Source organism: Pseudophryne corroboree, chromosome 3, assembly GCF_028390025.1.
Source record: "Pseudophryne corroboree isolate aPseCor3 chromosome 3, aPseCor3.hap2, whole genome shotgun sequence".
Lineage (NCBI taxonomy): Eukaryota > Metazoa > Chordata > Amphibia > Anura > Myobatrachidae > Pseudophryne > Pseudophryne corroboree.
This window is the reverse complement of record NC_086446.1, coordinates 168,859,698-168,885,401: the sequence shown is the minus strand read 5'-3', so window position 1 is coordinate 168,885,401 and position 25,704 is coordinate 168,859,698. Positions and strand designations below refer to the sequence as shown.

Below are 25,704 nucleotides of genomic sequence, written 5' to 3'. Positions count from 1 at the left end.
TGCCAGAATCCATAAAAAAGCGGGAGAAAAGTCAGCGAAAAAGGGGCAGAGCTATCTCCCTCAGCACACTGGCGCCATTTTCTCTTCACAGTGCAGCTGGAAGACAGCTCCCCAGGCTCTCCCCTGTAGTTTTCAGGCTCAAAGGGTTAAAAAGAGAGGGGGGGGCACTAAATTTAGGCGCAATATTGTTTATACAAGCAGCTATTGGGGGAAAAATCACTCAGTTATAGTGTTAATCCCTGCATTATATAGCGCTCTGGTGTGTGCTGGCATACTCTCTCTCTGTCTCCCCAAAGGACTTTGTGGGGTCCTGTCCTCAGTCAGAGCATTCCCTGTGTGTGTGCTGTGTGTCGGTACGGCTGTGTCGACATGTGGGATGAGGAAGGGTACGTGGAGGTGGAGCAGAGGCCGATAAATGGGATGTCGCCCCCTGTGGTTCCGACACCAGAGTGGATGGATAGGTGGAAGGTATTAACCGACAATGTCAACTCCTTACATAGAAGGCTGGATGACGTAAAACAGCTGTGGGACAGCCGGCTTCTCAGCCCGCGCCTGCCCAGGCGTCTCAAAGGCCATCAGGGGCTCAAAAAAGCGCCCGTTACCTCAGATGGCAGACACAGATGTCGACACGGAGTCTGACTCGAGTGTCGACGAGGTTGAGACATATACACAATCCACTAGGAACATCCGTTACATGATCTCGGCAATGAAAAATGTGTTACGCATTTCTGACATGAACCCAAGTACCACATAAAAGGGGTTTTATTTTTGGGGAGAAAAAGCAGCCAGTGTTTTGTTCCCCCATCAGATGAATGAATGAAGTGTGTAAAGTAGCGTGGGTTCCCCCGATAAGAAACTGGTAATTTCTAAAAAGTTACTGATGGTGTACCCTTTCCCGCCAGAGGATAGGTCACGTTGGGAGATATCCCTTAGGGTGGATAAGGCGCTCACACGTTTGTCAAAAAAGGTGGCACTGCCGTCTTAGGATACGGCCACCTTGAAGGAGCCTGCTGATAAAAAGCAGGAGGCTATCCTGAAGTCTGTATATACACACTCAGGTTATATACTGAGACCTGCAATTGCCTCAGCATAAATAGTGCTGCTGCAGCGTGGTCTGATACCCAGTCAGATAATATTAATACTCTAAGACAGGGATAATAGTTTGCTAACATAGAGCATATTAAAGACGTCGTCTTAGATATAAAGGATGCACAGAGGGATATTTGCTGGCTGGCATCCAGAATTAATGCAATGTCCATTCTGCCAGGAGGGTATTAGAAACCCGGCAGTGGACAGGTGATACTGCCTATAAAAGGCACATGGAGATTCTGCCTTATAAGGGTGAGGCATTGTTTGGGGATGGTCTCTGGGACCTCGTATCCACAGCAACAGCTGGGAAGAAAATTTTTTACCTCAGGTTTCCTCACAGCCTAAGAAAGCACTGTATTTTCAGGTACAGTCCTTTCGGCTTCAGAAAAGCAAGCGGGTCAAAGGCGCTTCCTTTCTGCACAGAGACAAGGGAAGAAGGAAAAAGCTGCACCAGCAGCCAGTTCCCAGGATCAAAAATCTTCCCCCGCTTCCTCTGAGTCCACCGCATGACGTTGGGGCTCCACAGGTGGAGACAGGTGCGGTAGGGGCGCGTCTCGGGAACTTCAGGGACCAGTGGGCTTGCCCACAGGTGGATCCCTAGGTTCTGCAAATAGTATCACAGGGATACAGGCTGGAGTTCGAGGCGACTCCCCCTCGCCGTTACCTCACATCAGCCTTGCCTGCTGCCCTCGGAGAAAGGTAGTACTGGCGGCAATTCACAAGCTGTACTTCCAGCAGGTGAAATCAAGGTACCCCTCCTTCAACAAGGCCGGGGTTACTGTTCCAAAATGTTGTGGTACCGAAACCAGACGGTTCGGTGAGACCCATTCTAAAATTGAAAGCCTTGAACACTTATATACGTAGGTTCAAGTTCAAAATGGAATCGCTCAGGGTGATTATTGCAAGCCTGGAGAATTTCATGGTATCACTGGACATCAAGGATGCTTACCTGCATGTCCCTATTTACCCTCTTCACCAGGAGTACCTCAAAATTGTGGTACAGGATTGTCATTACCAATTCCAGACGTTGCCGTTGGTCTGTCCCCGGCACCGAGGTATTTACCAAGGTAATGGCCGAAATAATTATCCCGTACTTGGACGATCTCCTTATAAAGGCGAGGTCCAGGGAGCAGTTGTTCGGCGGAGTAGCACTATCTCGGGAAGTGCTACAACAGCACGGCTGGATTCTGAATATTCCAAAGTCGCAGCTGGTTCCTACGACGCGTCTACTGTTCCTGGGTATGGTTCTGGACACAGAACAGGATAAAAAGGGTTTCTCCCGGAGGAGAAGTCCAAGGAGTTGTCGTCTCTAGACAGAGACCTCCTAATACGTATACAGGTGTCGGTGCATCAATGCACGCGAGCCCTGGGAAGGATGGTAGCTTCTTACGAAGAAATTCCATTCGCCAGGTCCCATGCAAGGATTTTCCAGTGGGATCTGTTGGACAAGTGGTTCGGGTCGCATCTTCAGATGCATCGGCAGATAACCCTGTCTCCAAGGGCCAGGGTGTCGCTGTTGTGGTGGCTGCAGAGTGCTCATCTTCTAGGGGGCCGCAGATTCGGCATACAGGACTGGGTCCTGGTGACCACGGATACCAGCCTTCGAGGCTGGGGGGCAGTCACACAGGGAAGAAACTTCCAAGGCTATGGAAAAGTCAGGAGACTTCCCTACACATAAATATTCTGGAACTAAGGGCCATTTACAATGCCCTAAGTCAGGCTAGACCCCTGCTTCAACAACGGCCGGTGCTGATCCAGTCAGACAACATCACGGCGGTCGCTCATGTAAACCGACAGGGCGGCACAAGAAGCAGGATGGCGATGGCAGAAGCCACAAGGATTCTCCGATGGGCGGAAAATCATGTGTTAGCACTGTCAGCAGTGTTCATTCCCGGAGTGGACAACTGAGAAGCAGACTTTCTCAGAAGACACGACCTCCACCCGGGAGAGTGGGGACTTCATCCAGAAGTTTTCCAAATGATTGTACACCGTTGGGAAAGGCCACAGGTGGACATGATGGCGTCCAGCCTCAACAAAAAGCTACAAAGATATTGCGCCAGGTCAAGGGACCCTCAGGCGATAGCTGTGGACGCTCTGGTAACAGCGTGGGTGTACCAGTCGGTGTATGTGTTCCCTTCTCTGCCTCTCTTACCCAGGGTAATGAGAATAATAAGGAGGAGACGAGTAAGAACTATACTCATTGTTCCGGGTTGGCCAAGAAGAGCTTGGTAACCAGAACTCCAAGAAATGATCTCAGAGGACCCATGGCCTCTGCCGCTCAGACAGGACCTGCTGCAGCAGGGGGCCTGTCTGTTCCAAGACGTACCGCGGCTGCGTTTGACGGCATGGCGGTTGAACGCCGGATGCTGAAGGAAAAGGGCATTCCGGAGGAAGTTATCCCTACGCTTATTAAAGCTAGGAAAGAAGTGACCGCAAACCATTATCACCGCATATGGTGGAAATATGTTGCGTGCTGTGAGGCCAGGAAGGCCCCAAAGGAGAAATTTCAGCTAGGTCGATTTCTGCACTTCCTACAGTCAGAGGTGACTATGGGCCTAAAATTGGGTTCCATGAAGGTCCAGATTTCGGCTCTATCGATTTTCTTCCAAAATAGAACTGGCTTCACTGCCTGAAGTTCGGACTTTTGTTAAGGGAGTGCTGCATAGTCAGCCCCCGTTTGTGCCTCAAGTGGCACCGTGGGATCTCAACTTGGTGTTGGATTTCCTGAAGTCGCATTGGGTTGAGCCACTTAAATCCGTGGAGCTGCAATACCTCACGTGGAAAGTGGTCATGCTGTGGGCCGTGGCGTCGGCCAGGCGTGTATCAGAATTGGCGGCTTTGTCATACAAAAGCCCTTATCTGTATTTTATATGGATAAGGCGGAATTGAGGACTCGTTCCCAATTCCTTCCTAAGGTGGTATCAGTTTTTCATGTGAACCAACCTATTGTGGTGCCTGCGGCTACTTGGGACTTGGAGGATTCCAAGTTACTGGACGTAGTCAGGGCCCTGAAAAGTATATGTTTCCAGGACGGCTGGAGTCAGGAAAGCTGACTCGCTATTTATCCTGTATGCACCCAACAAGCTGGGTGCTGCTGCTTCTAAGCAGACTATTGCTCGCTGGATCTGTAGCACGATTCAACTTGCACATGCTGCGGCTGGACTGCCGCACCCTAAATCTGTAAAAGCCCATTCCACGAGGAAAGTGGGCTCTTCTTGGGCGGCTGCCCGAGGGGTCTCGGCTTTACAACTTTGCCGAGCTGTTACTTGGTCGGGTTCAAACATTTTTGCAACAGTCTACAAGTTTGATACCCTGGCTGAGGAGGACCTAGAGTTTGCTCATTCGGTGCTGCAGAGTCATCCGCACTCTCCCGCCCGTTTGGGAGCTTTGGTATAATCCCCATGGTCCTTACGGAGTCCCAGCATCCACTTAGGACGTCAGAGAAAATAAGATTTTACTCACCGGTAAATCTATTTCTCGTAGTCCGTAGTGGATGCTGGGCGCCCATCCCAAGTGCGGATTGTCTGCAATACTTGTTTATAGTTATTGCCTAACTAAAGGGTTATTGTTGAGCCATCTGTTGAGAGGCTCAGTTATATTTCATACTATTAACTGGGTATAGTATCACGAGTTATACGGTGTAATTGGTGTGGCTGGTATGAGTCTTACCCGGGATTCAAAATCCTTCCTATTTGTGTCAGCTCTTCCGGGCACAGTAGCCTAACTGAGGTCTGGAGGAGGGTCTTAGTGGGAGGAGCCAGTGCACACCAGGTAGTCCTAAAGCTTTCTTTAGTTGTGCCCAGTCTCCTGCGGAGCCGCTAATCCCCATGGTCCTTACGGAGTCCCAGCATCCACTACGGACTACGAGAAATAGATTTACCGGTGAGTAAAATCTTATTTTCTTAAGCTAGAAGAATTTTAGATTTAGGGGCATTGTTATGTCACCCTCCTTTTCTGATTTTTTTTTTTAATTTGTATTTTTTTTATTTATCCAGATAGAGCGGTTCTCAGAACCAACTCTGGGTATCTTCCTTAACAAAGAAATTGTAGTCCCGGCCTTCCAGGGGCTGTACCTCTCTGCGGGAGGTGCATCGTTGGACGTAGTCTGTGCCTTAAGGATCTACGTGGATTGTACGAGTGCCATCAGAAAGACAGACACTCTCTTCGTTCTCTATGGATTTCACAAGAGAGGATTGCCTACTGATAAGCAGACACTGGCGAGGTGGCTTCGGATGACCATTTCAGAAGCATACTCTCAAGCTGATCTCCCTGTTCCGGCTAATGTCTCTGCTCACTCTACTCGTAAGGTAGGTCTGTCATGGGCAGCACAACGTGGTGCTTCTGCAGAACAGATATGTAAGGCAGCCACATGGTCTTCCATTAACACATTCATTAGACATTATGCCTTTGATACCTTTGCCTCTCAGGATGCTGAATTCGGGCAAAGTATTCTGTCCAATCAGGAGCATCCCCACCACTAAATTTGCTTTGGGACATCCAAATGTTATCCTGTGGATAACCTGTGGACCCTGCCGGAGAAATAATTATGATGGTAAAACTTACCGTTGATAACACTATTTCTCCCAAGTCCACAGGATCCACAGGGATCCCTCCCTGGCGTACCTGATTTGAGGATCCTTTTGACTCACTAATCGCTTCCTTCTTGTACCTAAGGGTGTGCATGTGTGTTCTTCTCGCCTGATTAGGGCTCTCTATGATGCTCCTGCCTTGAGCTTTGGGAAAACAACTGATTTGCCTGGGCCAGAAGGCGGGTATATATGGACGGGCCCGTTGCATGTTGGGAGGCCGAATGCTTTTACCGTTTGGTGCAAATCCGCTGTTGCGTCATCATACCCCAATGTTATCCTGTGGATCCTGTGGACTTATGGTAAAATTTACCGTTGATAACACTATTTCTCCTAACGATTATTTTGTTAACCTTGGGAATGTACAAATGAGTGTACTTATTGAGCACAGTTGTATAAACAACCCACATTTCAGCCGTATTCTTACCATGAAATACAATTTCCCAATTGATGTCCTTCATTGCTTGTTTCAGCAAGTTGAAATGAGCTTTTCTAAAGTTAAGTCTTAGTTAGACCCTTATACTGTGTTTTTAGAAGCTGATATCGAATGTGATCATATTATGATCGCTGTTTCCCAAGGTCTCCCCTACTTTAGTATTTGATATTATCTCCACATTATTAGTTCGTACTAGGTCCAGGATAGTCCTATGTCTGGTTGGTTCCTCGATAACCTGGGACAAGTAGTGATCTTTTAGCATGTTTAAGAACCTGTTACCCCTAGTTGAATAAGTGCCTAATACAAATGAGTGACAGTGTACATATGTTGCTGTATTATTCGCAGTGCACCTAGATACGCTAGTCTCCCTGGAACTAAGTAATACAGTATTGTTTTCCTACCTACCTTAGGGTATTGTGTGGTTGAAAATGTGCCCATACTTCAGTGGATATACCTGAGTTAAATCATACAGTAAAATCATATTGTCAATAGAAGATGTAGTAGAGCCTCTACAAAAATCTAAGGCTCCAATCTTGAAACATCCAAAAACAGTAAAAGCTAAATTTCCAAACTCAGATCAGTTGATGGAAATTATGCAGTTTAAGTTACCAAAAAAAAATTGGTCTCTTATTATCCTCTCCCGCCTGTGGACTGTGTTAAAAGGGAAGTACCTCCCAAGGTAGATGCTCACGTAGCTCGACTAGTGCGCAAATCTACATTACCTCTGTCTTCAACATCATTGAATGATGCAACAGACAGAAAAATTGATAGTTATCTCAAGACCGTATTTTCCCTAACAGGGGCAAGTACAAGACCAACTTATGACCATGGCATGAGTGGCCAACTTCAGGCTGGGTGGAAGGTTTGGAGAATGATTTCTCAGTTCCGGGAACAAGAGAACAATTATCCCATATGGAAGGAAACCTTTCCGAAATGCGTTGGTGTTTGGAGGTACAGGGATCCCCACTATCACGTACATAAGGAGTAAGATCTTTTTCTCAAACTTACCCATTTTTCAAATTTTTCCCGGGACTAATTTGGCTACTGGCTAATGTTTGTAGTCCTTGTGGAGTGAAGTGGTGCAACCCCTGTTTTTTATGTATTTTATCTTTTTGTAATAAAACGCTTTTTATGGAGATCTAATGGTCCAGTCATAATTATCGTGAGGAGTAACCCTGGATATATGTGGAGAAGCCTGGTGCCGAATCAAAGAAACCTTTATATGAACATAGGGCTCGCAATATTGGTGAGTGAAATTTCATATGACCCTATGATGTCTGTTTCCTAGGAAAAAGATACCTTTATAAGAGGAAATCTCACTGTACGGCGGTGAGTAAGGTACATCTGACAAGCAGGAATTACATCAAGTCATTTATTGATTGAATGCTTGAACTCTCTATATAAACAGCGCTGGTGGACCACTCCTTTTGTGTTTGTGTCTCTAGAATTATCCCATATAGCTAATATAAAGCAAGCAGCTGCTTATATGGAAGACGCAGCCCTAGATATGGGTATATTAGTTTCTCAGGCTTCAACTTCCTCAGTAGCAGCTCGCAGAGCAGTTTGGCTGTGTTCATGGAAGGCTGATTCGGAGTCCAGAAAGGTATTAGAATCCGTAGCTTTAGTTGCTAATATTTTGTTTGGAACAGAATTGGACAACATTCTAAAGGGCCCCATACCCTACAGCGATATGTCTGATGGCTGAAGTCGGAGGCGATTTCCCTTAAACTCTCCCGGGAGCTTCCCGGGAGTGGTTCCATACGATTCCATATAATTTGGCACATTTTGCATGCAATATATCTTATGCAATCCCAGCCATGCCTGCGGGAACCGACATATCACGAGTGCAGCACTAACAATCTAGGGGAGCCGATCTGACCCTCACGGGAATGCAGATCGGAAACACATCCAAAATGCCCGGTTTCACCCGATATATCGGCCCGAATGCCCGAAATTGTCTGAAATCAGGCATTATCGTTCTAGTGTATGGGGCCCTTAACATCTGAGGCAAACTCTAAAAAAGTGGTGTTTTCCTTGACATCAACATCAAAACCTATATTTCCCGCTTTTAGGTCCTTTCGGCCACAAGGTAGAGCAAAGGAAAAGGCTTATGTTAAACAATCAGGTAAAATTGTTAAGTCTAAGACCAAATAGGCTTGGCCTACCAGGCTCCCAACTTCTAAATCAGAAGACAAGTCTCCTGCCTGATGGCACGGGCCTCCACCTGGGGGACCCCAGGGTTGGAGGCCTATTTCTTCAATTTGCACAGGTCTGGCAGCAGTCCACTACAGATACCTGGGTGCAAGAAGTGGTGTCTCACAGGTACGCCTTCTCTTTCAGAAAGTGCCCCCCTCAACAATACCAGCCTGCCACTAGTGGCATCGAAGGCCAGGGCTGTACAAGATGCAATTCAGAAATTGCTAAAATCAAGAGTGATCGTTCCAGTTCCCACAGCACAACGAGGGCTAGGGTTCTATTTTACTCTGTTCCTGGTTCAGAAGCCAAATGGTTCTCACCAACCCATTCTCAATCTCAAAGCTCAGAACAAATATATTTGGGTGCCTCGATTCCATATGAAAACATTACTGACTATTATCCTGGCAATGGAGCCGGAGGATTTCATGGTGTCCCTGGACATTCCAGATGCTTGCCTTCCCCATCAGTGCTATCTCAGGTTCACAATCCTCCGGCAACACTTTCAGTTTCAGGCACTACCCTTTGGGCTGGCCACAAGGATGTTTACCAAAATTATGGTGGTGATGGCAGCTCACCTTCATTGTCAGGGAATAAGGATTTTCCCGACCTGTTAATCCTGGCACATTCCCAGGAAAGCATCCACTGCCATCTACAAGTGACAATAACCTGCCTACAGGCTCATGGCTGGCTCATAAATTGGGCAAAGTCCTCCCTGGTTCCATCCTAATGGGTGACGTACCTAGGGGCTGTATTGGATACCAGTCTTCATAAAATCTTTCTACCTCTGGCCAAAATATCCACGATACAGAGGAGAATCCGTGCTACACAATCTGGTAGTATCCATCCATGCAGCAATGCAGATACTTGGATCAATGGTCTTGGCATTCGACATGGTAGAATATGCTCAGTTCCATTCAAGATCCCTTCAACATCTGATTTTTTTACTGATGGAATGGAGAGCATCAGACGATAAGAAGCCAGACAATGACTCATTCACAGGAGGTACATTAGTTATTAGCCTGGTGGCTACATGACGTCCCACTTAGACAAAGGTCGACCCTTTTGGATCTCAGACTGGGTGCTTCTGACAACGGATGCCAGTCTCCAAGGCTTTGGAGCTGTAACAGGGCAGTACTCTCTACAGGGGCGTTAGACCCAGGAAGAAAGTTGTCTGCCAATCAATGTCCTGCAACTTTGGGCCATATAAATGGCACTCACCCATGCAAAGGAAGTGCTTTATGGCAAACCGATTCAGATTTGGTCAGCCAATGCCACTGCAATAGTGTACCTCAATCATCAAGGAGCAGTTGCATGGCAGGGAGGTAAGCTGCACATTAAAGTGGGCAGAACTTCATCATCCAGCCATGTCAGCAGTATTCATAGCCGGAGTCCTAAATTGGGAAGCGGACTTCCTCAGCCGGCACAACATTCGGGCAGGCGAATGGTCCCTGCTCCCAGAAGTCTTTCAAATTCTGGTAAACAAATGGGGACTGCTGTAAGTGGACCTTATGGCTTCACGTCAGGACTGCAAGGTACCAGTATATACTGTATGTAGAGAACAAGGGATCCCGAAGCAATCTTCATGGCAATGAGATGTAAATTTCATTTGGAAAACGCGTCTTCACACCAATTTCCTTGTTAGCCAGGGTGATTCAAAAATTCTAACTGGAAGGGGGCGCCGTGATAATAGCTCCAGCGTGGCCGAGACAAAATTGGTACACAGATCTGCAGAGGCTATCTGTGGACACTCCGTTCCTACTTCCTCAACGACCAGATCTAGTTCAGAGTCCTTGTCTCTATGCAAACCTGGATCGGATGTCTTTGTCGGCGTGGCACTTAAAACTACCATACTAAAAGCAAAGGCTTTTCACAGGCGGTAATTCAAACCATGCTTAAAGCAAGGAAGCCTTCCTCAGCCTGCATCTACTACCAAATATGGCATGCCTATTTTCAGTGGTGCTCTGCTAAAAAATATGACCCAAGGTCCTTCAGAGTTTCAAGAATCTTAGCGTTCCTTCAAGCTGGAATGGACCGAGGTCTCCGCCGAACCATATGGTTCCAAAAGAAAATTGCAAATCTACATGATGTTCGCACATTTTTCCAGGGAATGCTTCACATTTAACCTTTGCTTGTACCTCCAACAGCTCCCTGGGTCCAAGGACTGGTTCTCAGGGCGCTGCAAGATGCCCTATTTGAACCATTACAATGGGTGGATCTCAAATGGTTGACAGCCAAAGTTCTTTTTCTACTGGCAATTGCTTCAGCTAGAAGAGTATTTGATTTAGGGGCACTGTCGTGTTGTCCCCCCATTTCTGGTATTTCATCCAGACACAACGGTTCTTCGAACTAGATCTGGATATCTTCCTAAGGTGGTCTCAAAATCCCATCTCAATGAAGAAATAGTAGTTCTGGCCTTTTAATTGCCGGATCTTTTTTGGGAGATGCATCATTGGACGTAGTTCGTGCACTGATGATCTACGTGGATCGTACCAGTGCCATCAGAAGAACAGACACTCTCTTTGTCCTATACGGATTCCACAAGAGCAGATGTGCTACCAATAAGCAAACATGGGCTAGGTGGCTTTGGATGACTATCTCAGAAGCCTACTCTCAAGCCGATTTCCCTATCCCAGATAATGTCTCTGCCAATTATAACCGTTCAGTCGGTCCTTCATTGGCAGCCCACCGTGGTGCCTCAGCCACGCAACTCTGTAAGGTTGCCACATGGAACCAAAGATACATTTGTCAGACATTATGCCTTTGATACCTTTGCCTCTCAGGATGCTGCGTTTGGGCGTAGGATTCTCCTGTCAAATCAAGAGCATCCCCTCCCTTAATTTCTGCTTTGGGACATCACAATGTATATCCTGTGGATCTACTGTGGACCCCGATGGTGAAAAATGAGTTATGGTAGACTTGCCTTTGTTAACTCCCTTTCCTCAAAGTACATAGGGTCAACAGGGAAACATCGGGGTGTAGTGGTGCATGAGGCATCTGGGCACAAGCAGTCAAAACTTTAGCTGTCCCAGGATGCATAGCTTCCCTCCTCTATAACCCCGCCTCCAGGCACTGGTAGCTCAGTTTTGTTAACAAGTTCAATGCAGCAAGCAGGAAGGAGCGTAGAAAGATCTTAGGCACATAAGAATACTTTCTCACAGACAGGGGAAGGAACCAGCAGCCAATGCCCTACAAACCCAGAGAGGCCAGGTGCATTAGGGTGGGCGCCCTGTGGACCCTATGTACTTCGCAGAAAGTGCGCTAACGAAGGAAAGTCTACCATAACTCTACTTTTCTGCAGCAGGGTACATAGGGTTTCCACAGGTAAACACAGGGATGTCCCAAAGCAGTAAATTAAGGGAGGGGACGTGCCTGAGCGGGTAAGAGAATCTGGCGTCAATAGGAAGCATCCTGGTAGATGAAGCTATCAAAGGCATAGAACCCAAGAAACATGTACACTTAAGACAACACAGCCACTTTGCACAATTGTTCGGCGGACGACCCACAGCGCACTGCCCAAGAAGGTCCTACAGACCACGTAGAATAGGCAGAAATCGAGGCTGGATTTGGAAGACCAGCTTGATAGTAAGTGTGTGCAATCACCATTCTAATCCATTTGGCCAGCATCTGCTTATCAGCAGGCCAGCCACATTTGTGAAAACCAAAAAGAACAAACGGGATCAGAACGTCTAATGGAGGCAGTACGGTCCACATACAGTGGTGGCCAAATTTGCGGACACTTTTTGAAATTTGAATGTTTTTCAACTTTGAATGCTTATAAAAACTGTTTCACTTCACGCAGTGCAATGATTCATATATCAAATGAAAAGAAATTTAATGCTGAATTCAAAGCAATAAACAGGTAAAATATTAGCATTACAAGGGAAGGTATGCTACTTTCAGTCAGACAAAGAAGCACAGATGCGTGAGAGTCAAGATGCGGATTGTAGTAATAGCCACTACCAGCTAATCGGAATCGTCGAGGATCTGCTGTCGTTTATGAGCAGGTGCAAGGTCATGTTCAAAGATGGGAAAGGTCAGTTTGGCTGTTTCATTTTGCAGAATAAAGTTGGTTACTGAAGTTCAGTTACGGTTGGATATTTGTGTGTATTGTTTAGTGCTATTGACGGTGTAAAAAATAAATACAACAATGTGGTCCAGGCAAAGTGGTGACTGGTCACCCAGGAAGAGAGCCAGGATTGTGGTGTTACGTGAAAATGGTCTTTCGTATGCAGCAATTGCGAAAGAAGTTGGTGGGAATGTAACAACATCAGGAGTACGAAACTTTTGTTTATGCTATCGGGAAACACAATCTATACAAAACCAAGAAGGAAAAGGCTGGAAAAAGTGCACAACAGCTGTTGCGTCAGGGACAGATGGATGTCATCTGCGGCCATTAGCAGTGAACAGAGTGCAACTGGTGTTTTTGTCAGTGCAAGAACGGTACGGAGAAGACTAACGGAGGTTGGCCTGAAAGGTAAGATTCCCCCAAAAATGCCATTACTGAATAAAAAGCAGCAGCAGAAACGAATACAGCGAGCAAAAGAACACATTGCATGGACAGATGGGCAGTGGAAAAAAGTGATATGGAGTGACGAAACTAAGATATCGATATTTGGTAGTGATGGGAGAAAATATGTGAGACATCACATCGGGGAAGAGGTATATCCAGATTGCATTCAAGCGACAACAAAGAATCCTACAAGTGTTATGATCTGGGCATGTATAACAGCAGATGCTGTATGCCACCTTCATGTCATAGATGGCCCACTGAACAGCAGAAAGTACATTGACACCATCCTACAACAAAAACTTCTACCTTCTGTCAGGGATCTTTTTCCAGATAATGCCCCATTTTTTTTCCAGCAGGATTCAGCTCCCTGCCACACTGCATGGATATGCAAACAGTGGTTCACGGAGAATGACATACAGCTGCTGGGATGGCCAGGAAACAGCCCAGACCTGAACCCCATAGAATATTTCTGGTTCCATTTGAAAAAACTGGTGCATCTGAGGTGTCCATCCAATAAAAGAGAATTAATTGAGGCTATAATTGTCTCATGGCACCACATAATAAAGAAGGAAGAGCTCCAAACATTGGTTGGCTCAATGCCACGTTGCTGTGCTGCTGTCTTGAAAAATAAAGGATGCCAAACGAAATACTGATAGGACAGTGACATCATAAGTACACAGAGATTTTCAACCTAAGTGTTGTTCTCACTGCATAACTTATCTTGTAATGCAAATATTTGACCTATGTTTATTGTGTTGAAATCAGCATTAAATTTCCTTTCATTTGATATATGAATCATTGCACTGCGTGAAGTGTAACAGTTTTTATAAGCATTCAAAGTTGAAAAACATTCATATTTCAAAAAGTGTCCACAATTTTGGCTACCACTGTATATACGTAGAGCCTAACCACATCTAAAGAATGCTCTTTAACCAACAAGTCTGCGGATATAAAGGCTAGAACCACAATCTCTTGGTTAAGTTGTTAGGAAAAAAAACAGCTTAGGGAGGTAACCAGGTCTAGTTCGGAGAACAGCCCTATCACGGTGGAAATTCAAAAAGGGGGGACGTCAGAAGAAGGCACTTAAGTCCGAAACCCTCCTTGCAGAAAGAGGACCTTGGCAGTCAGCCATTTGAGGTCCACAGATTTAAGGGGTTCAAACGGAACCACTCGGAGAGCCTCCAACATGACACACAGATCCTATGGCGCCATGGGGGGAACATAGGAAGGCTGAATACGAATAACGCCCTGAAAAAACGTGTGTACATCAGGTATGGAAGCGATCTTGCGCTGGAAAGACAAGGCAGAAATGTGTACCTTGAAAGAAGTCAGGCAAAGGGTTAAGTCTAAACCTCATTGGAGAAATGACAAAATTCTGGAAATCCTGAATTTAGAGGCATCATCATGCTTGGAAGTGCACAATGTGAAGTAAGTGTGCCATACTCTATAATATATCCGGGCGGAGGTTGGTTTGCGTGCTTTTAGCATAGTCTGAACAACCTCCTCAGAGAAACCTTTTGACCTTAGAAGCAAAGCTTCAAGAGCCACACAGTCAAAGACAACCGTGCCAGATCTGGGTGAAGACAGGGCCCCTGAGATAGCAGGTCCCGTCTCTGAGGAAATAGAAAGGGCTGCTCCACTGAGAGACCATGAAGATTTGAAGACCAGCGACATCTGGGCCACACAGGAGCGAGAGGCCATGAGAGCCACGTCTGGCAGACCCCATCTGTCCACCAGGAGTTGGAAAACCTTGGCATGAAGAGCCCACTCTCTTGCATGAACATCCTGACGACTGAGGAAGTCCGCTTCCCAGTTAAGAACCCGCGGGATGAATGCTGCTGATATGGCCGAAAGGTAGCGTTATGCCCAATGCAGGATTTTGGAAACTTCCATCAGCGTTGTTTGGCTGCGAGTGCCACCTTGATGGTTGTTGTAGGCCACCGTGGTGGCATTGTCCAACTGAACTTGAACAGGTCTTTTCTGCAGAAGAGAATGAGCCAGAGTCAGAGCATTGTATACTGCTCTCAACTCCATCATATTGATTGGAAGCAGAGATTCCGACATGGTCCAACGACCCTGAAATGAGTGTTGCTACGTCACCACTCTCCAACCCCTGAAGGCTGGCATCCGTTGTCAGCAGGACCCATGTGGGGATCCAGACGGGACGGCCCATGCTTCGCTGTAGCCACCAGGACAGCGACCGGGGTCAAGGAGATTTGAGACCTGATCTGATGAGGCAGACCGGTCCATTTGGACATTATCAGACACTGCAGAGGGCGATAATGGAATTGAGTGTATTCCACCATGTCGAAGGACAATACCATCAGACCAAGAGTCTGCATTGCCGAGTGTATGGACACTCGTGGATGAAGAAAGTGACATATTTTGGACTACAGCTTTATTACTTTGTCTAGGGACAGATACAGCCTTTGGCTGTGACTGTCCAGAAGTGCCCCCAGGTGTGAGATGGAATCAAGACGGACTTTTTCCAATTTATCAGCCAACCGTGGGCCTGAAGGAAGGTAACAGTCAACTGGAGATGACTGAGGAGAACTTCCTGTGAGTTTGCCATGAGCAGTAGGTTGTCCAGTTATGGCAGGATCCGCACTGCCTGACAACGAAGATGGGCCATCATAACGGCCAACACGTTTGTGAACATACGAGGGGGCTATGACTAGGCCAAATGGCAGAGCCTGAAATTGGACCTCGAAGAAAAAGAGTTAACGAAGCTAAGTTTTACCAGAACTCTTTAATATTGTTGTTGTTGTTGTTGTTGTTGTTGTTGTTGTTGTTATTATTTCTTTTTTTACAAGAAAATTGTTTTAATTTTTGACTAAAAAAACAAAAAAATACCTAATTTACCTAATTATTGACCAATTAAGTAGTTAACATATATGGGGGAAATTTTTATTTCAGTCTATTGAGAACAATATTTATTAATTAGTAGGGGCAATATTATTTAGTGAATGGAGCCCATATCACAAAATAATTAATGTTCATCATGAAAAAAATATTTTAAATACCAAGCAGCAATTTTGCCCTTTCATGTATTTAATAAGTAATACTGCTCTTAATAAAATAAACCATAATTTTAACCTCAATAGATATATTCTGTTATGGAGAAGTACCACTCTATCAACTAGTGTTTTATTTATTTATTTATTTATTTATTTATCCTAATTCAATACAAAATGATTGCCCTCTTTATAATACCTCTTTTCTGCTGAAGTCCTGGGTCTGTCCCAGGATTTGGAACATAGGGGGTCTATTTACTAATCCTGGATGGAGATAAAGTTGTTGGAGATAAAGTACCTGCCAATCGTCTTCTAACTGCTAATCCACAGGCTGTGTTTGAAAAATGACAGTTAGGAGCCGATTGGCTGGTACTTTATCTCCAGTGACTTTATCTCCAGTAAATAGACCCCTTAATGGTTTTGTGCTTTAAACAGCCATTGATGTGCAGGAGGTTCAAGACCCCCAGCAAAACCATTGTTTAGTGAATATACCTTTAGGGTTTCTCAAATCCCATCCCAATGGAACCCTAAATGTGTATGGTTTCAGTGTTTTGTGCCTAATTGCTGTTTCTCTTACGTACTAGAGAACACTGAGGACCACATTAGTACCATGGGGTATAGACGGGTCCACTGGGAGCCATGGGCACTTTAAGAAATTGCTAGTGTGAGCTGGCTCCTCCCTCTATGCCCCTCCTACCAGACTCAGTTTAGAAAGTGTGCCCGGAGGAGCCGGTCACGCTTATGAAGCTCCTATAGAGTTTTCTGCATTTATTTTCTATTTGTTGTTTTTAGCCAGGTCGTTGGGCTTAGGGGGGAGAACGGCCCAACCTCTCTAGGGTTAATGGTCCCGTTCCCCGCTGACAAGACACTGAGCTCCTGAGGGTCCTACTCGCAAGCCCCACCACTGCGAGCGTACAGACTCGCAGCACACCGCCACCCCTAACAGAGCCTGAAGAGTGGTGAGTAAGTAGACTGCGGGTCGCCGGCGGTAATGGCGGCACAAAGGTAGGAGTGCAGCGCTGCATGCACGCTGCGCTTCAGGCACATAGTGAAACCGCTGTGAGGGGCGAGCTGAAGCCACTTCTATTACCCACACTGGCACTACACAACGTACTCTGACTCAAATCATGCAGGCTGATACCGATGATGATGATGTATCAGACCCAGAGGAGGGTGGGGTGGACTCTGGAGGGGGGGGGGGGGGCAGCTTTGTCACAGGTTATACAGGCCCTGATAGAAACTATTAGAGATGTCCTGCACATTCCTGATAAGGTGTCAGAGAACGAGGAGGAATCTTATTTTAATGTGAAAAGGAAATCCTCAGCTACTTTCCCTGCATCTAAGGAATTAAATTCCCTTCTTGAAGCAACTTGGGTAAATCTTGACAAGAAGTTTCAGGTCCCAAAACGGTTACTCACATCTTTCCTGTTCCCTCAGGATGATGGGAAAAAATGGGAAAACCCACCGATAGTCGACGCATCGGTTTCTAGGCTGTCTCGTAAGATAGTTTTACCTGTTCCTGGGGCAGCTTCCTTCAAGGATGCTGCAGACCGCAAGATTGAGACCACTCTCAAATCTCTGTACACAGCTGCGGGGGTGGCCCAGAGACCCACTATAGCTTGTGCACTGATCTCTAGGGCCATTGCAAAATGGTCAGGTAATCTAATTGACGGCTTAGATTTCTTATCCAGGGGGGAGATAATTGTACTCCTACAGCATATACAGGATTCTGCTAACTTTATGGTGGAGGCCATAAAGGAAATTGGTTTATTCAATGCATGCACTACTGCCATGGCAGTGTCAGCACGCAAGGGTTTGTGGCTAAGCCAGTGGACTGCGGATTCCAGGAAAGGCGTGGAAAGTCTACCTTTCACAGGTGAAGCCCTTTTTGGAGATGAACTGGATACGTGGATATCCAAGGTTATGGTGGGTAAGTCTGCATACCTTCTTTCCGCAGCTCCCCCGGCTACAAAATCATACACTGCTCCAGCTCTGCAGTCCTTTAGTTTAAAAACAAAACCAAAGGTTCTTCTACGGCCTTCAAAGGCAATAGAGTTAAACCCAGGAAACCAGCAACTGCAGGTTCACAGGAACAGAACACCGGTTCTGCTTCCTCTAAGCCTTCAGCATGATGGTGGACCGCACTGCCTGGAAGACAGGCAGGTGGGAGCCTATTTGCGATTCTTCAGTCACATATGGGCAACGTCATGCCAGGATCCCTGGGTCAAAGATCTTATAGCCCAGGGCTACAGACTGGAGTTTCAGGAACTCCCACCTCACAGATTCTTCAAATCAGGCTTACCAGCTTCTCAAGAAGCAAGTATGACTTTACAGGAAGCAATTCAAAAACTGGTACAAACTCAGGTCATTGTTCCAGTTCCACTTCAGCTGCAAAACAAGGGTTATTAATCCAACCTGTTTGGCGTTCCGAAACCGGACGGTTCGGTAAGACCCATTTTAAATCACAAGTCGTTTAACCCGTACTTACGGGTGTTCAAGTTCAAGATGGAGTCTCTGAGAGCGGGGATCTCAGGTCTGGAGGAGGGTGTCTCTGGATATCAAGGATGAATACCTTCATATTCCGATTTGGCTGCCTCATCAGGCTTATCTAAGATTTGCCTTACAGGACTGTCACTACCAGTTCCAGGCACTGCCATTTGGCCTCTCTATGGCACAGAGGGTGTTCACCAAGGTAATGGCAGAAATGATGTTTCTCCTCCGCAAACAGGGAGTAAACCTAATACCATACCTGGACGGTCTGCTGATAAAAGCACCATCCAGGGAGAGGTTGTTAGTCAACATTGCCCTCTCAACCCGACAGCTCCAGTATCACGGATGGATTCTGAACCTACCAAAATCTTATCTGGAGCCAACGCAGAGTCTTCCGTTCCTGGGGATGATACTGGATACGGAGGCACAGAAAGTGTTCCTTCCGTTGTAAAAGGCATTGGTGATCCGGTCGATGGTGCGGGATGTTCTAGGACAAACCCCGAATATCGGTGCATCTATACATTCGCTTTCTGGGAAAGATGGTAGCCACTTAAGAGGCACTGCAATACGGAAGGTTTCACGTAGGGCCCTTCCAGCTGGATCTGTTGGACAAATTGTCCAGATCGCATCTTCACTTGCACCAGAGGATCCGTCTGTCGCCAAAAGCCAGGATTTCTCTTTTGTGGTGGCTTCAGACTTCTCACCTGACCGAAGAACGGAGTTTTGCGATTCAAAATTGGATTCTGCTAACCACAGACGCAAGCCTCAGAGGTTGGGGAGCAGTCACCCAGGGGGAACAGTTCTAAGGAAAATGGTCAAATCAGGAAGCCATTCTTCCGATCAACATTCTGGAACTAAAGGCCATATACAACGCCCTTCTACAGGCATCGCATCTTCTTCAAGATCAAGCCATTCAGGTTCAGTCGGACAATGTGATGGCGGTAACATACATAAACCGATAAGGCGGAATGAAGAGCAGAGCAGTAATGTCAGAGGTAACAAGGATTCTCCTCTGGGCAGAAAGACACGCTGTGGCATTGTCCGCGATCTTCATTCCGAGAGTAGACAACTGGGAAGAAGACTTCCTCAGCAGACACTACCTACACCCAGGAGAGTGGGGCCTTCACCCGGAAGTGTTCGAGTGCTTGACACGTCGGTAGGGAATTCCACAAATCGACAGGATGGCCTCTCGTCTCAACAAGAAACTCAAGCGGTATTGTTCCAGGTTGAGGGACCCGCAAGCAGTGGCGGTGGATGCTCTGGTCACTCCATGGGTCTACCAGATGGTATATGTGTTTCCACCACTTTCATTGATCCCAAAGATTCTCAAAAGAATAAAAAGGGAAAAGGTTCAAGCAATTCTCATTGCTCCAGACTGGCCAAGAAGGGCCTGGTATGCGGATCTACTGGAGATGCTCCTAGAGTACCCATGGCCTCTACCTCTTCGCGAGGACCTTCTCCAACAGGGGCCGATCGTCTGTCAAGACTTACCACGGCTACGTTTGTTGGCATTGATGTTGAGCGTCAAATTCTAACCCTGATCCAAGCCAGAGAGGGGGTAACGCCTAAACATTACCACTGTATTTGGAAAAAATACGTCTCTTGGTGTGAGAACAGGACATTTCCTGCGGTGGAATTTCAACTGGGACGTTTTCTCCTTTTTCTGCTGTCAGGTGTGGATGTGGGCCTTCGTTTGGGCTCCATAAAAGTCCAGATTTCGGCCTTATCCATTTTCTTCCAAAAACAATTGGCTTCTCTCCCTGAGGTTCAGACATTTTTGATGGGGGTTCTGCACATCCAGCCGCCCTTTGTGCCTCCTACGGCACCTTGGGATCTCAACGTGGTGTTGCAGTTCCTGCAATCTGATTGGTTTGAGCTTTTACAGGACGTTGACGTCCAGTTTCTTACGTGGAAGGCCGTAACACTGTTGGCCTTGGCTTCTGCAAGGCATGTGTCGGAGCTGGGGGCGTTGTCTCACAAAAGCCCCTATTTGATTTTTCATGAAAATAGGGCTGAACTCAGAACTCATCAGCAATTTCTTCCAAAGGTGGTGTCTGCATTTCATATCAGCCAACCTATTGTGGTTCCGGTGGTTACCGACACCTATGCTACTTCAAAGTCCTTGGATGTTGTGAGGACTTTGAAGATCTATGTGAAGCGGACAGCTCGTCACAGAAAATCTGACTTGCTGTTTGTACTCTATGATCCCAATAAAATTGGGTGACTTTACTAGGTCGGTGGGTTCTTCCTGGGCGGCTGCCAGGGTGTCTCGGCTTTACAGCTCTGCCGAGCAGCTACTTGGTCAGGTTCGAACACGTTTGCTAAGTTCTACAAGTTCGATACTTTGGCCTCTGTGGATCTTCAGTTTGGTCAATCTGTTCTGCTGTGATCTCAGCACTCTCCCAGCCAGTTTGGGAGCTTTGGTACATCCCTATGGTACTAATGTGGACCCCAGTATCCTCTAGGACGTAAGAGAAAATAGGATTTTAATTACCTACTGGTAAATCCTTTTCTCGTAGTCCGTAGAGGATACTGGGCTTTGTTTATTCCTGCACTGTTACTTGGTTAAGTATTGTTGGTTCAGCGGTTGCTGTTCCTGGTTTTATGTTTAGTTAGCATGGCTTTCCTCTTGTTTGTGTGTGCTGGTTCGGAATCTCACCCCTTCTCTCAAAGTATGTCCGTCTCCTTGGGCACAGTTTCCTAGACCGAGTCTGGTAGGAGGGGCATAGAGGGAGGAGCCAGCCCACACTATCAATTTCTTAAGGTGCCCATGGCTCCTAGTGGACCCGTCTATACCCCATGGTACTAATGTGGACCCCAGTATCCTCTACGGACTACGAGAAAAGGATTTACCAGTAGGTAATTAAAATCCTATTTTTTTTCTCTGGACTTTATGTATCTACTAGTTAAAAGCCCATCAAAATGATTGACACCAGGGCCGGAATATAGGGCTGGGGGGGGTCGCTACTCACACAAGAGCTGCCAGGTGGGTTTCTGAAAGTCCAGCTGCTGGGATCCGGCGATCTGTCGTGCTGATTATGGGGATCATTCCGAGTTGATCGCTAAGCTGCCGTTGTTAGCTGCGTAACGATCAGTGAAAAAAACGGCTAATCTGCGCATGCGTATGCTCCGCAATGCGCACGCACGTCGTACGGGTACAAAGTCCATTGTGGTTCTGCACTGGTTCTAGCGACGATTCCAATCTCACAGCCGGCCGCAAGTAGATTGACAGAAAGAGGGCGTTTCTGGGTGTCAACTGACCGTTTTCAGGGAGTGCTTAGAAAAACGCAACCGTGACAGAAAAAACGCAGGTGTGCCTGGACGTTCGCTGGATGGGGGTGTGAAGTCAAAATCCTTCCCTCCATCATTAGAATCAACGCACACGAACGGTAATTACAGGGCTACTCTTGATTTGCACAAAAAGATTTTGCAGGCGCTCTGCTGCACAAGCGTTCACACTTCTGCAAAGCTAAAATACACTCCCCGGTGGGCGGCGACAGTGCGTTTGCGCGGCTGCTAAAAACTGCTAGTGAGCGATCAACTCAGAATGACCCCTATGCGTGTTAAACGTTAGCACCCTCTCCCCCCATTGAGCAAGAGTGAAACAGTTATATCAACATTACTAATATAAGCAGCATCAGAGTAGGTTGCCGTAACATTTCTCTGCAGTATCATTTACAGCTGTGAGTCATTTGGTCCGTGTGGCGGCCTCGGGCGCACACAACACAGGTGAGGCGCAGCCTTAGCCGTTTATTATAGGATGAGTTTTCCAGTTTATTTTTTTATTCCTTCTTCGTTATTCTGCTTCCTTGCTTTCCAGTTTCTCTCTTTGCACTCCTCCTCAGTGTTTCTCACTCCTTTTCAGGCCCCCTCCAGTTGTTGCCCTCTTGGATTTTCTTGTGAGTAATGTTTCGCTGGGCTCTGCAGTCTCAAGGAGAATTACTTTCCAGCTGGATGTTCCTGGAGCTAGCGCAGCCACAGCAGGTATACGTGGTAGTGCTGAAGTGTTGGTGTCTGACCGTGACCTTAGAGCAATCATCCCACTTGTGAAGGTACCATGTAGAACTCTTCTACTGACAGTAACTGTAATTTATTTCATATCTAAAGATGAGTTCCTTAGATGATGTGTTTGGAAACTGTGTTCAATGGGCCTGATTTTGTGTTGGAGCAAGTAATTTTGTACCTGGACAAACAATTTCAAGAGGTGGAAATATATTTTTATTTTTTTGCATGCAGGGTAATTCCCGGGAGGGCTAGTAACCTTGGGGTGCAGAGTATGTGGTATATGGCGGGAGCAGTATGTGGAGGAGTGGGTGCCCTGTATATAGGGGGCACTATTTGGAGGGGTATGGGAGTGCAGTGTGTATAAAGAGGCCGTATATGAGAGATGCAGAATGTGGAAGAGTATGCGGGTGCAGTGTACACAGGGTGTGTGTGTGTGTGTGTGTATGTATGTATGTATGTATGTATGTGTGTGTGTGTGTGTGTGGCGGCACCACAGAGCTGACTATATTAAAAAAATTCTGCATCTCTCTCTCCACTGTCCCCATCTGCCCCTACCTCTCCCCAAACCCCTCCACCCACTCTCTCCCCCAGTCACTATTTGCCCCCAACCCTCCCACCCTCTCTTTCATGCTCTCTATCAGTTTGAGATCCCAACAGTCAGGAGACACACTGTGCTCGCCACTCTTCGGGCCTGGTGGCGACGTTTGGTCGCCACAGGGTTCTATTCCACATCGGGTGGTGGCGTGGACCACCACCCTAGTGGGAATACCGGCCAGCGGTCGGGATTTCACCTAGTGTTGGGATTCTGGCATCGGTATAATTGACTGCCTCCCCTCTATGTATGTATGTATGTCCCGTGGCCCCGTGTAACTACATTAGGGCCAGGGTTCTTTTTTTTTTTGCTGAAATGCATGTTTTTTACACCACAATGTGAATAGGATGGGCAAGCAGATTCTGCTGAATAAAATTATATGCAGCATGCCTATGTTCTCTGTGCGTTTATATCTGCATACACAATGGTGTGTTACAGTGTACCATTTCGTATACAGATACAGCCACGGTCACACACAGAGGAAAAGAAAATATATACAGCGCTGCTTGACACAGTGTAATCTAAAAATGTATATATTTAATGTAGAGAATTATAAAAATGACAAGACTTAAAACAATAAAAAAATAATAATAATAATAATAACACTTTAAGATATATTATGTCTCATGAATGACTTCAGGTGGACTTAAATGCTGACATTAAATAACCTAAGCACTCATTGGTATACTGAAACCAGCACAAGCACAGTCATAATAATGGACCAGATGTACATTAATTCATCCAATTGGATGTAGTTACCAAGTCTGTGTTCCGTTTAAAAGGATCCCGTGAAGTATAAGTCCGTATGGCAGCGGTATTAATGTTGGGGTCCTGGTTCACAGTTCACTTGGAACTCCGTGTTCCATTAGGTGGATCCTCCTATAGATATCATGGGCAGTAGCAATGCCAGTGGGGGTCCTGGTTCACGGAGGTGAGGATGGAAGCAAAGGTCCTGACTGCAAGTGATGGCGTGATGGAAGTGCTGGTCAGCATAAGTCCACACGGTCACACACAGAATATAGGCGTGTGTCCTATTCACATCGTTTTGTGAATAAAATGCATTTTAATGGAAACAGTTGCACGTAAAGACGCTCATCATGGCTTGACTAGAAGGGCTATTTAACAGCCTATTTTACTATTCCCACCAGCATATAGCTGATATATTCTCTACGGCATACTAATCGCGTATGTGATAAGATGTGCGTTGCAGAATATGAGGGTGTGATCCTGCACCGGAGTTAACAACATGTATAGTGTAAAGAATATATGAATGTATGTTTCAAACCAACCATAAGGAATAATAATAGGTAAATGATATGTAGCAGAGTGCTAATTCATTTATGGTGTTGGCGGTGCTCCCCAGAGTCAAAGTATTACCAATGTTAATACAGATGTGTTCTCTTACATCTTTGCTCTGTGCACTACTAGTCGCGTTATACTGTACATAGGGCCTACTTCAGACCTGATTGCTAGGCTGCGTTTTCGTACAACCTGCAATCATGTCTGAACTGCGTATGCACCGCAATGCGCATGCGCGTCAGTCCAAGAGACTGGGATCGCCGAGCAGCAACGGGATGGTGCAAGAAAAGCGACCGCACGGGTGATAGCAAGGTGACTGACAGGAAGAGGCCGTTTGTCTGGTGGCAACTGACCGTTTCTAAGGAGTGTCCAGAGAAACGCAGAAGGGACCAGGCGTTTGAAGGGAGGGTATCTGGCATCAGCTCCGGCCCCAATCATCGCACTGTAAGAGTAAGTCCTGGTCTGTGCAGACACTGTACAACTTCTGTTTGTGCAGCTCTCCTGCACATGTGATTGCATCCCTGCACAGCGATTTCCCTCTTCCCCTGTAGGCGGTGACTGCATGATAGCAGGGATACAAAAAAAGCACCCTAGCGATCATGTCTGAATTAGGCCCATAATGCATGAGTGCCATGTGACTCGGTAGAGCCAAGCGTCTTTTTTTTTTCTTCTTCAAAAATGCGTCTTAGTAATGTAATAGGACGCACAAGCAGCTTCTGCTGATTAAAATGGTATACCGCATGTCTATATTCTGTGTGTGACTGGAATTGTATTTGCATACAAAATGAAAACACTGTAACGTGGCATTTCGGATGCAGATAGAGCTACACATAGAATATAGGCATGCCACATATCATTTTAAATAGCAGAAGCTGCTTGTGCGCTCTATTACATTACTTTGTGTGTAAAATGCATTTTCACCGAAAAAAAACACAAAAAAAAGACCTTTGGCGCTACAGAGTCCCGCCACGGCATGGTGCGACTTCAAGGGCTGTTTAGCATGACTGCAGCAAGGATGTAAGAGGACACATCTGTATGTATTGTTTTTATTGCCGCAGTATTTCATTCTAACTAGCACCTGTGAGTCTGACATCGAACCGCTTCATCTTTTATGTGTGTTTTGAGATTTCAACACTACTCACGGTCTCTTGACATATAATCAGTTATGGTAACCTGCAGTACGTTCTCCTGCAGGGTCCACAGTTTATCCACAGGATAACATTAGGATATGAGGTAGCGTCAGCGGAATGGCACCAATCGCTCAAAAGCTTTCGGCCTCCCAGAATGCAACAGGCCAGTCTCCTATATCACCGCCTCCTGGCTCAGGCAATTACATTTTTTGTTTGGTGCGGCAGGGGCCGGACCATGGCCATAGGGCTGCTGGTTTGTATAGCCATAAGCTTTTTATTATTTTATTTTTATAGTCTTATTCTTTTTGAGCAATCTTTCTAAAAAGCGTAGTATATACAACTTAGAAAGAGTCGCTC

General features: G+C 46.3%; 1 protein-coding gene across 1 annotated transcript in view; it reads left to right on the top strand.

Moving 5' to 3' along the window:
• TMEM132A (transmembrane protein 132A) overlaps positions 1 to 25,704 on the top strand; it is a 189,610-nt gene that overhangs the window by 101,508 nt on the left and 62,398 nt on the right. The window contains exon 6 of the mRNA XM_063963116.1: positions 22,187 to 22,373. Within this exon, the coding sequence (XP_063819186.1) occupies positions 22,187 to 22,373 (187 nt within the window). The remainder of the gene's footprint in view (positions 1 to 22,186; positions 22,374 to 25,704) is intronic.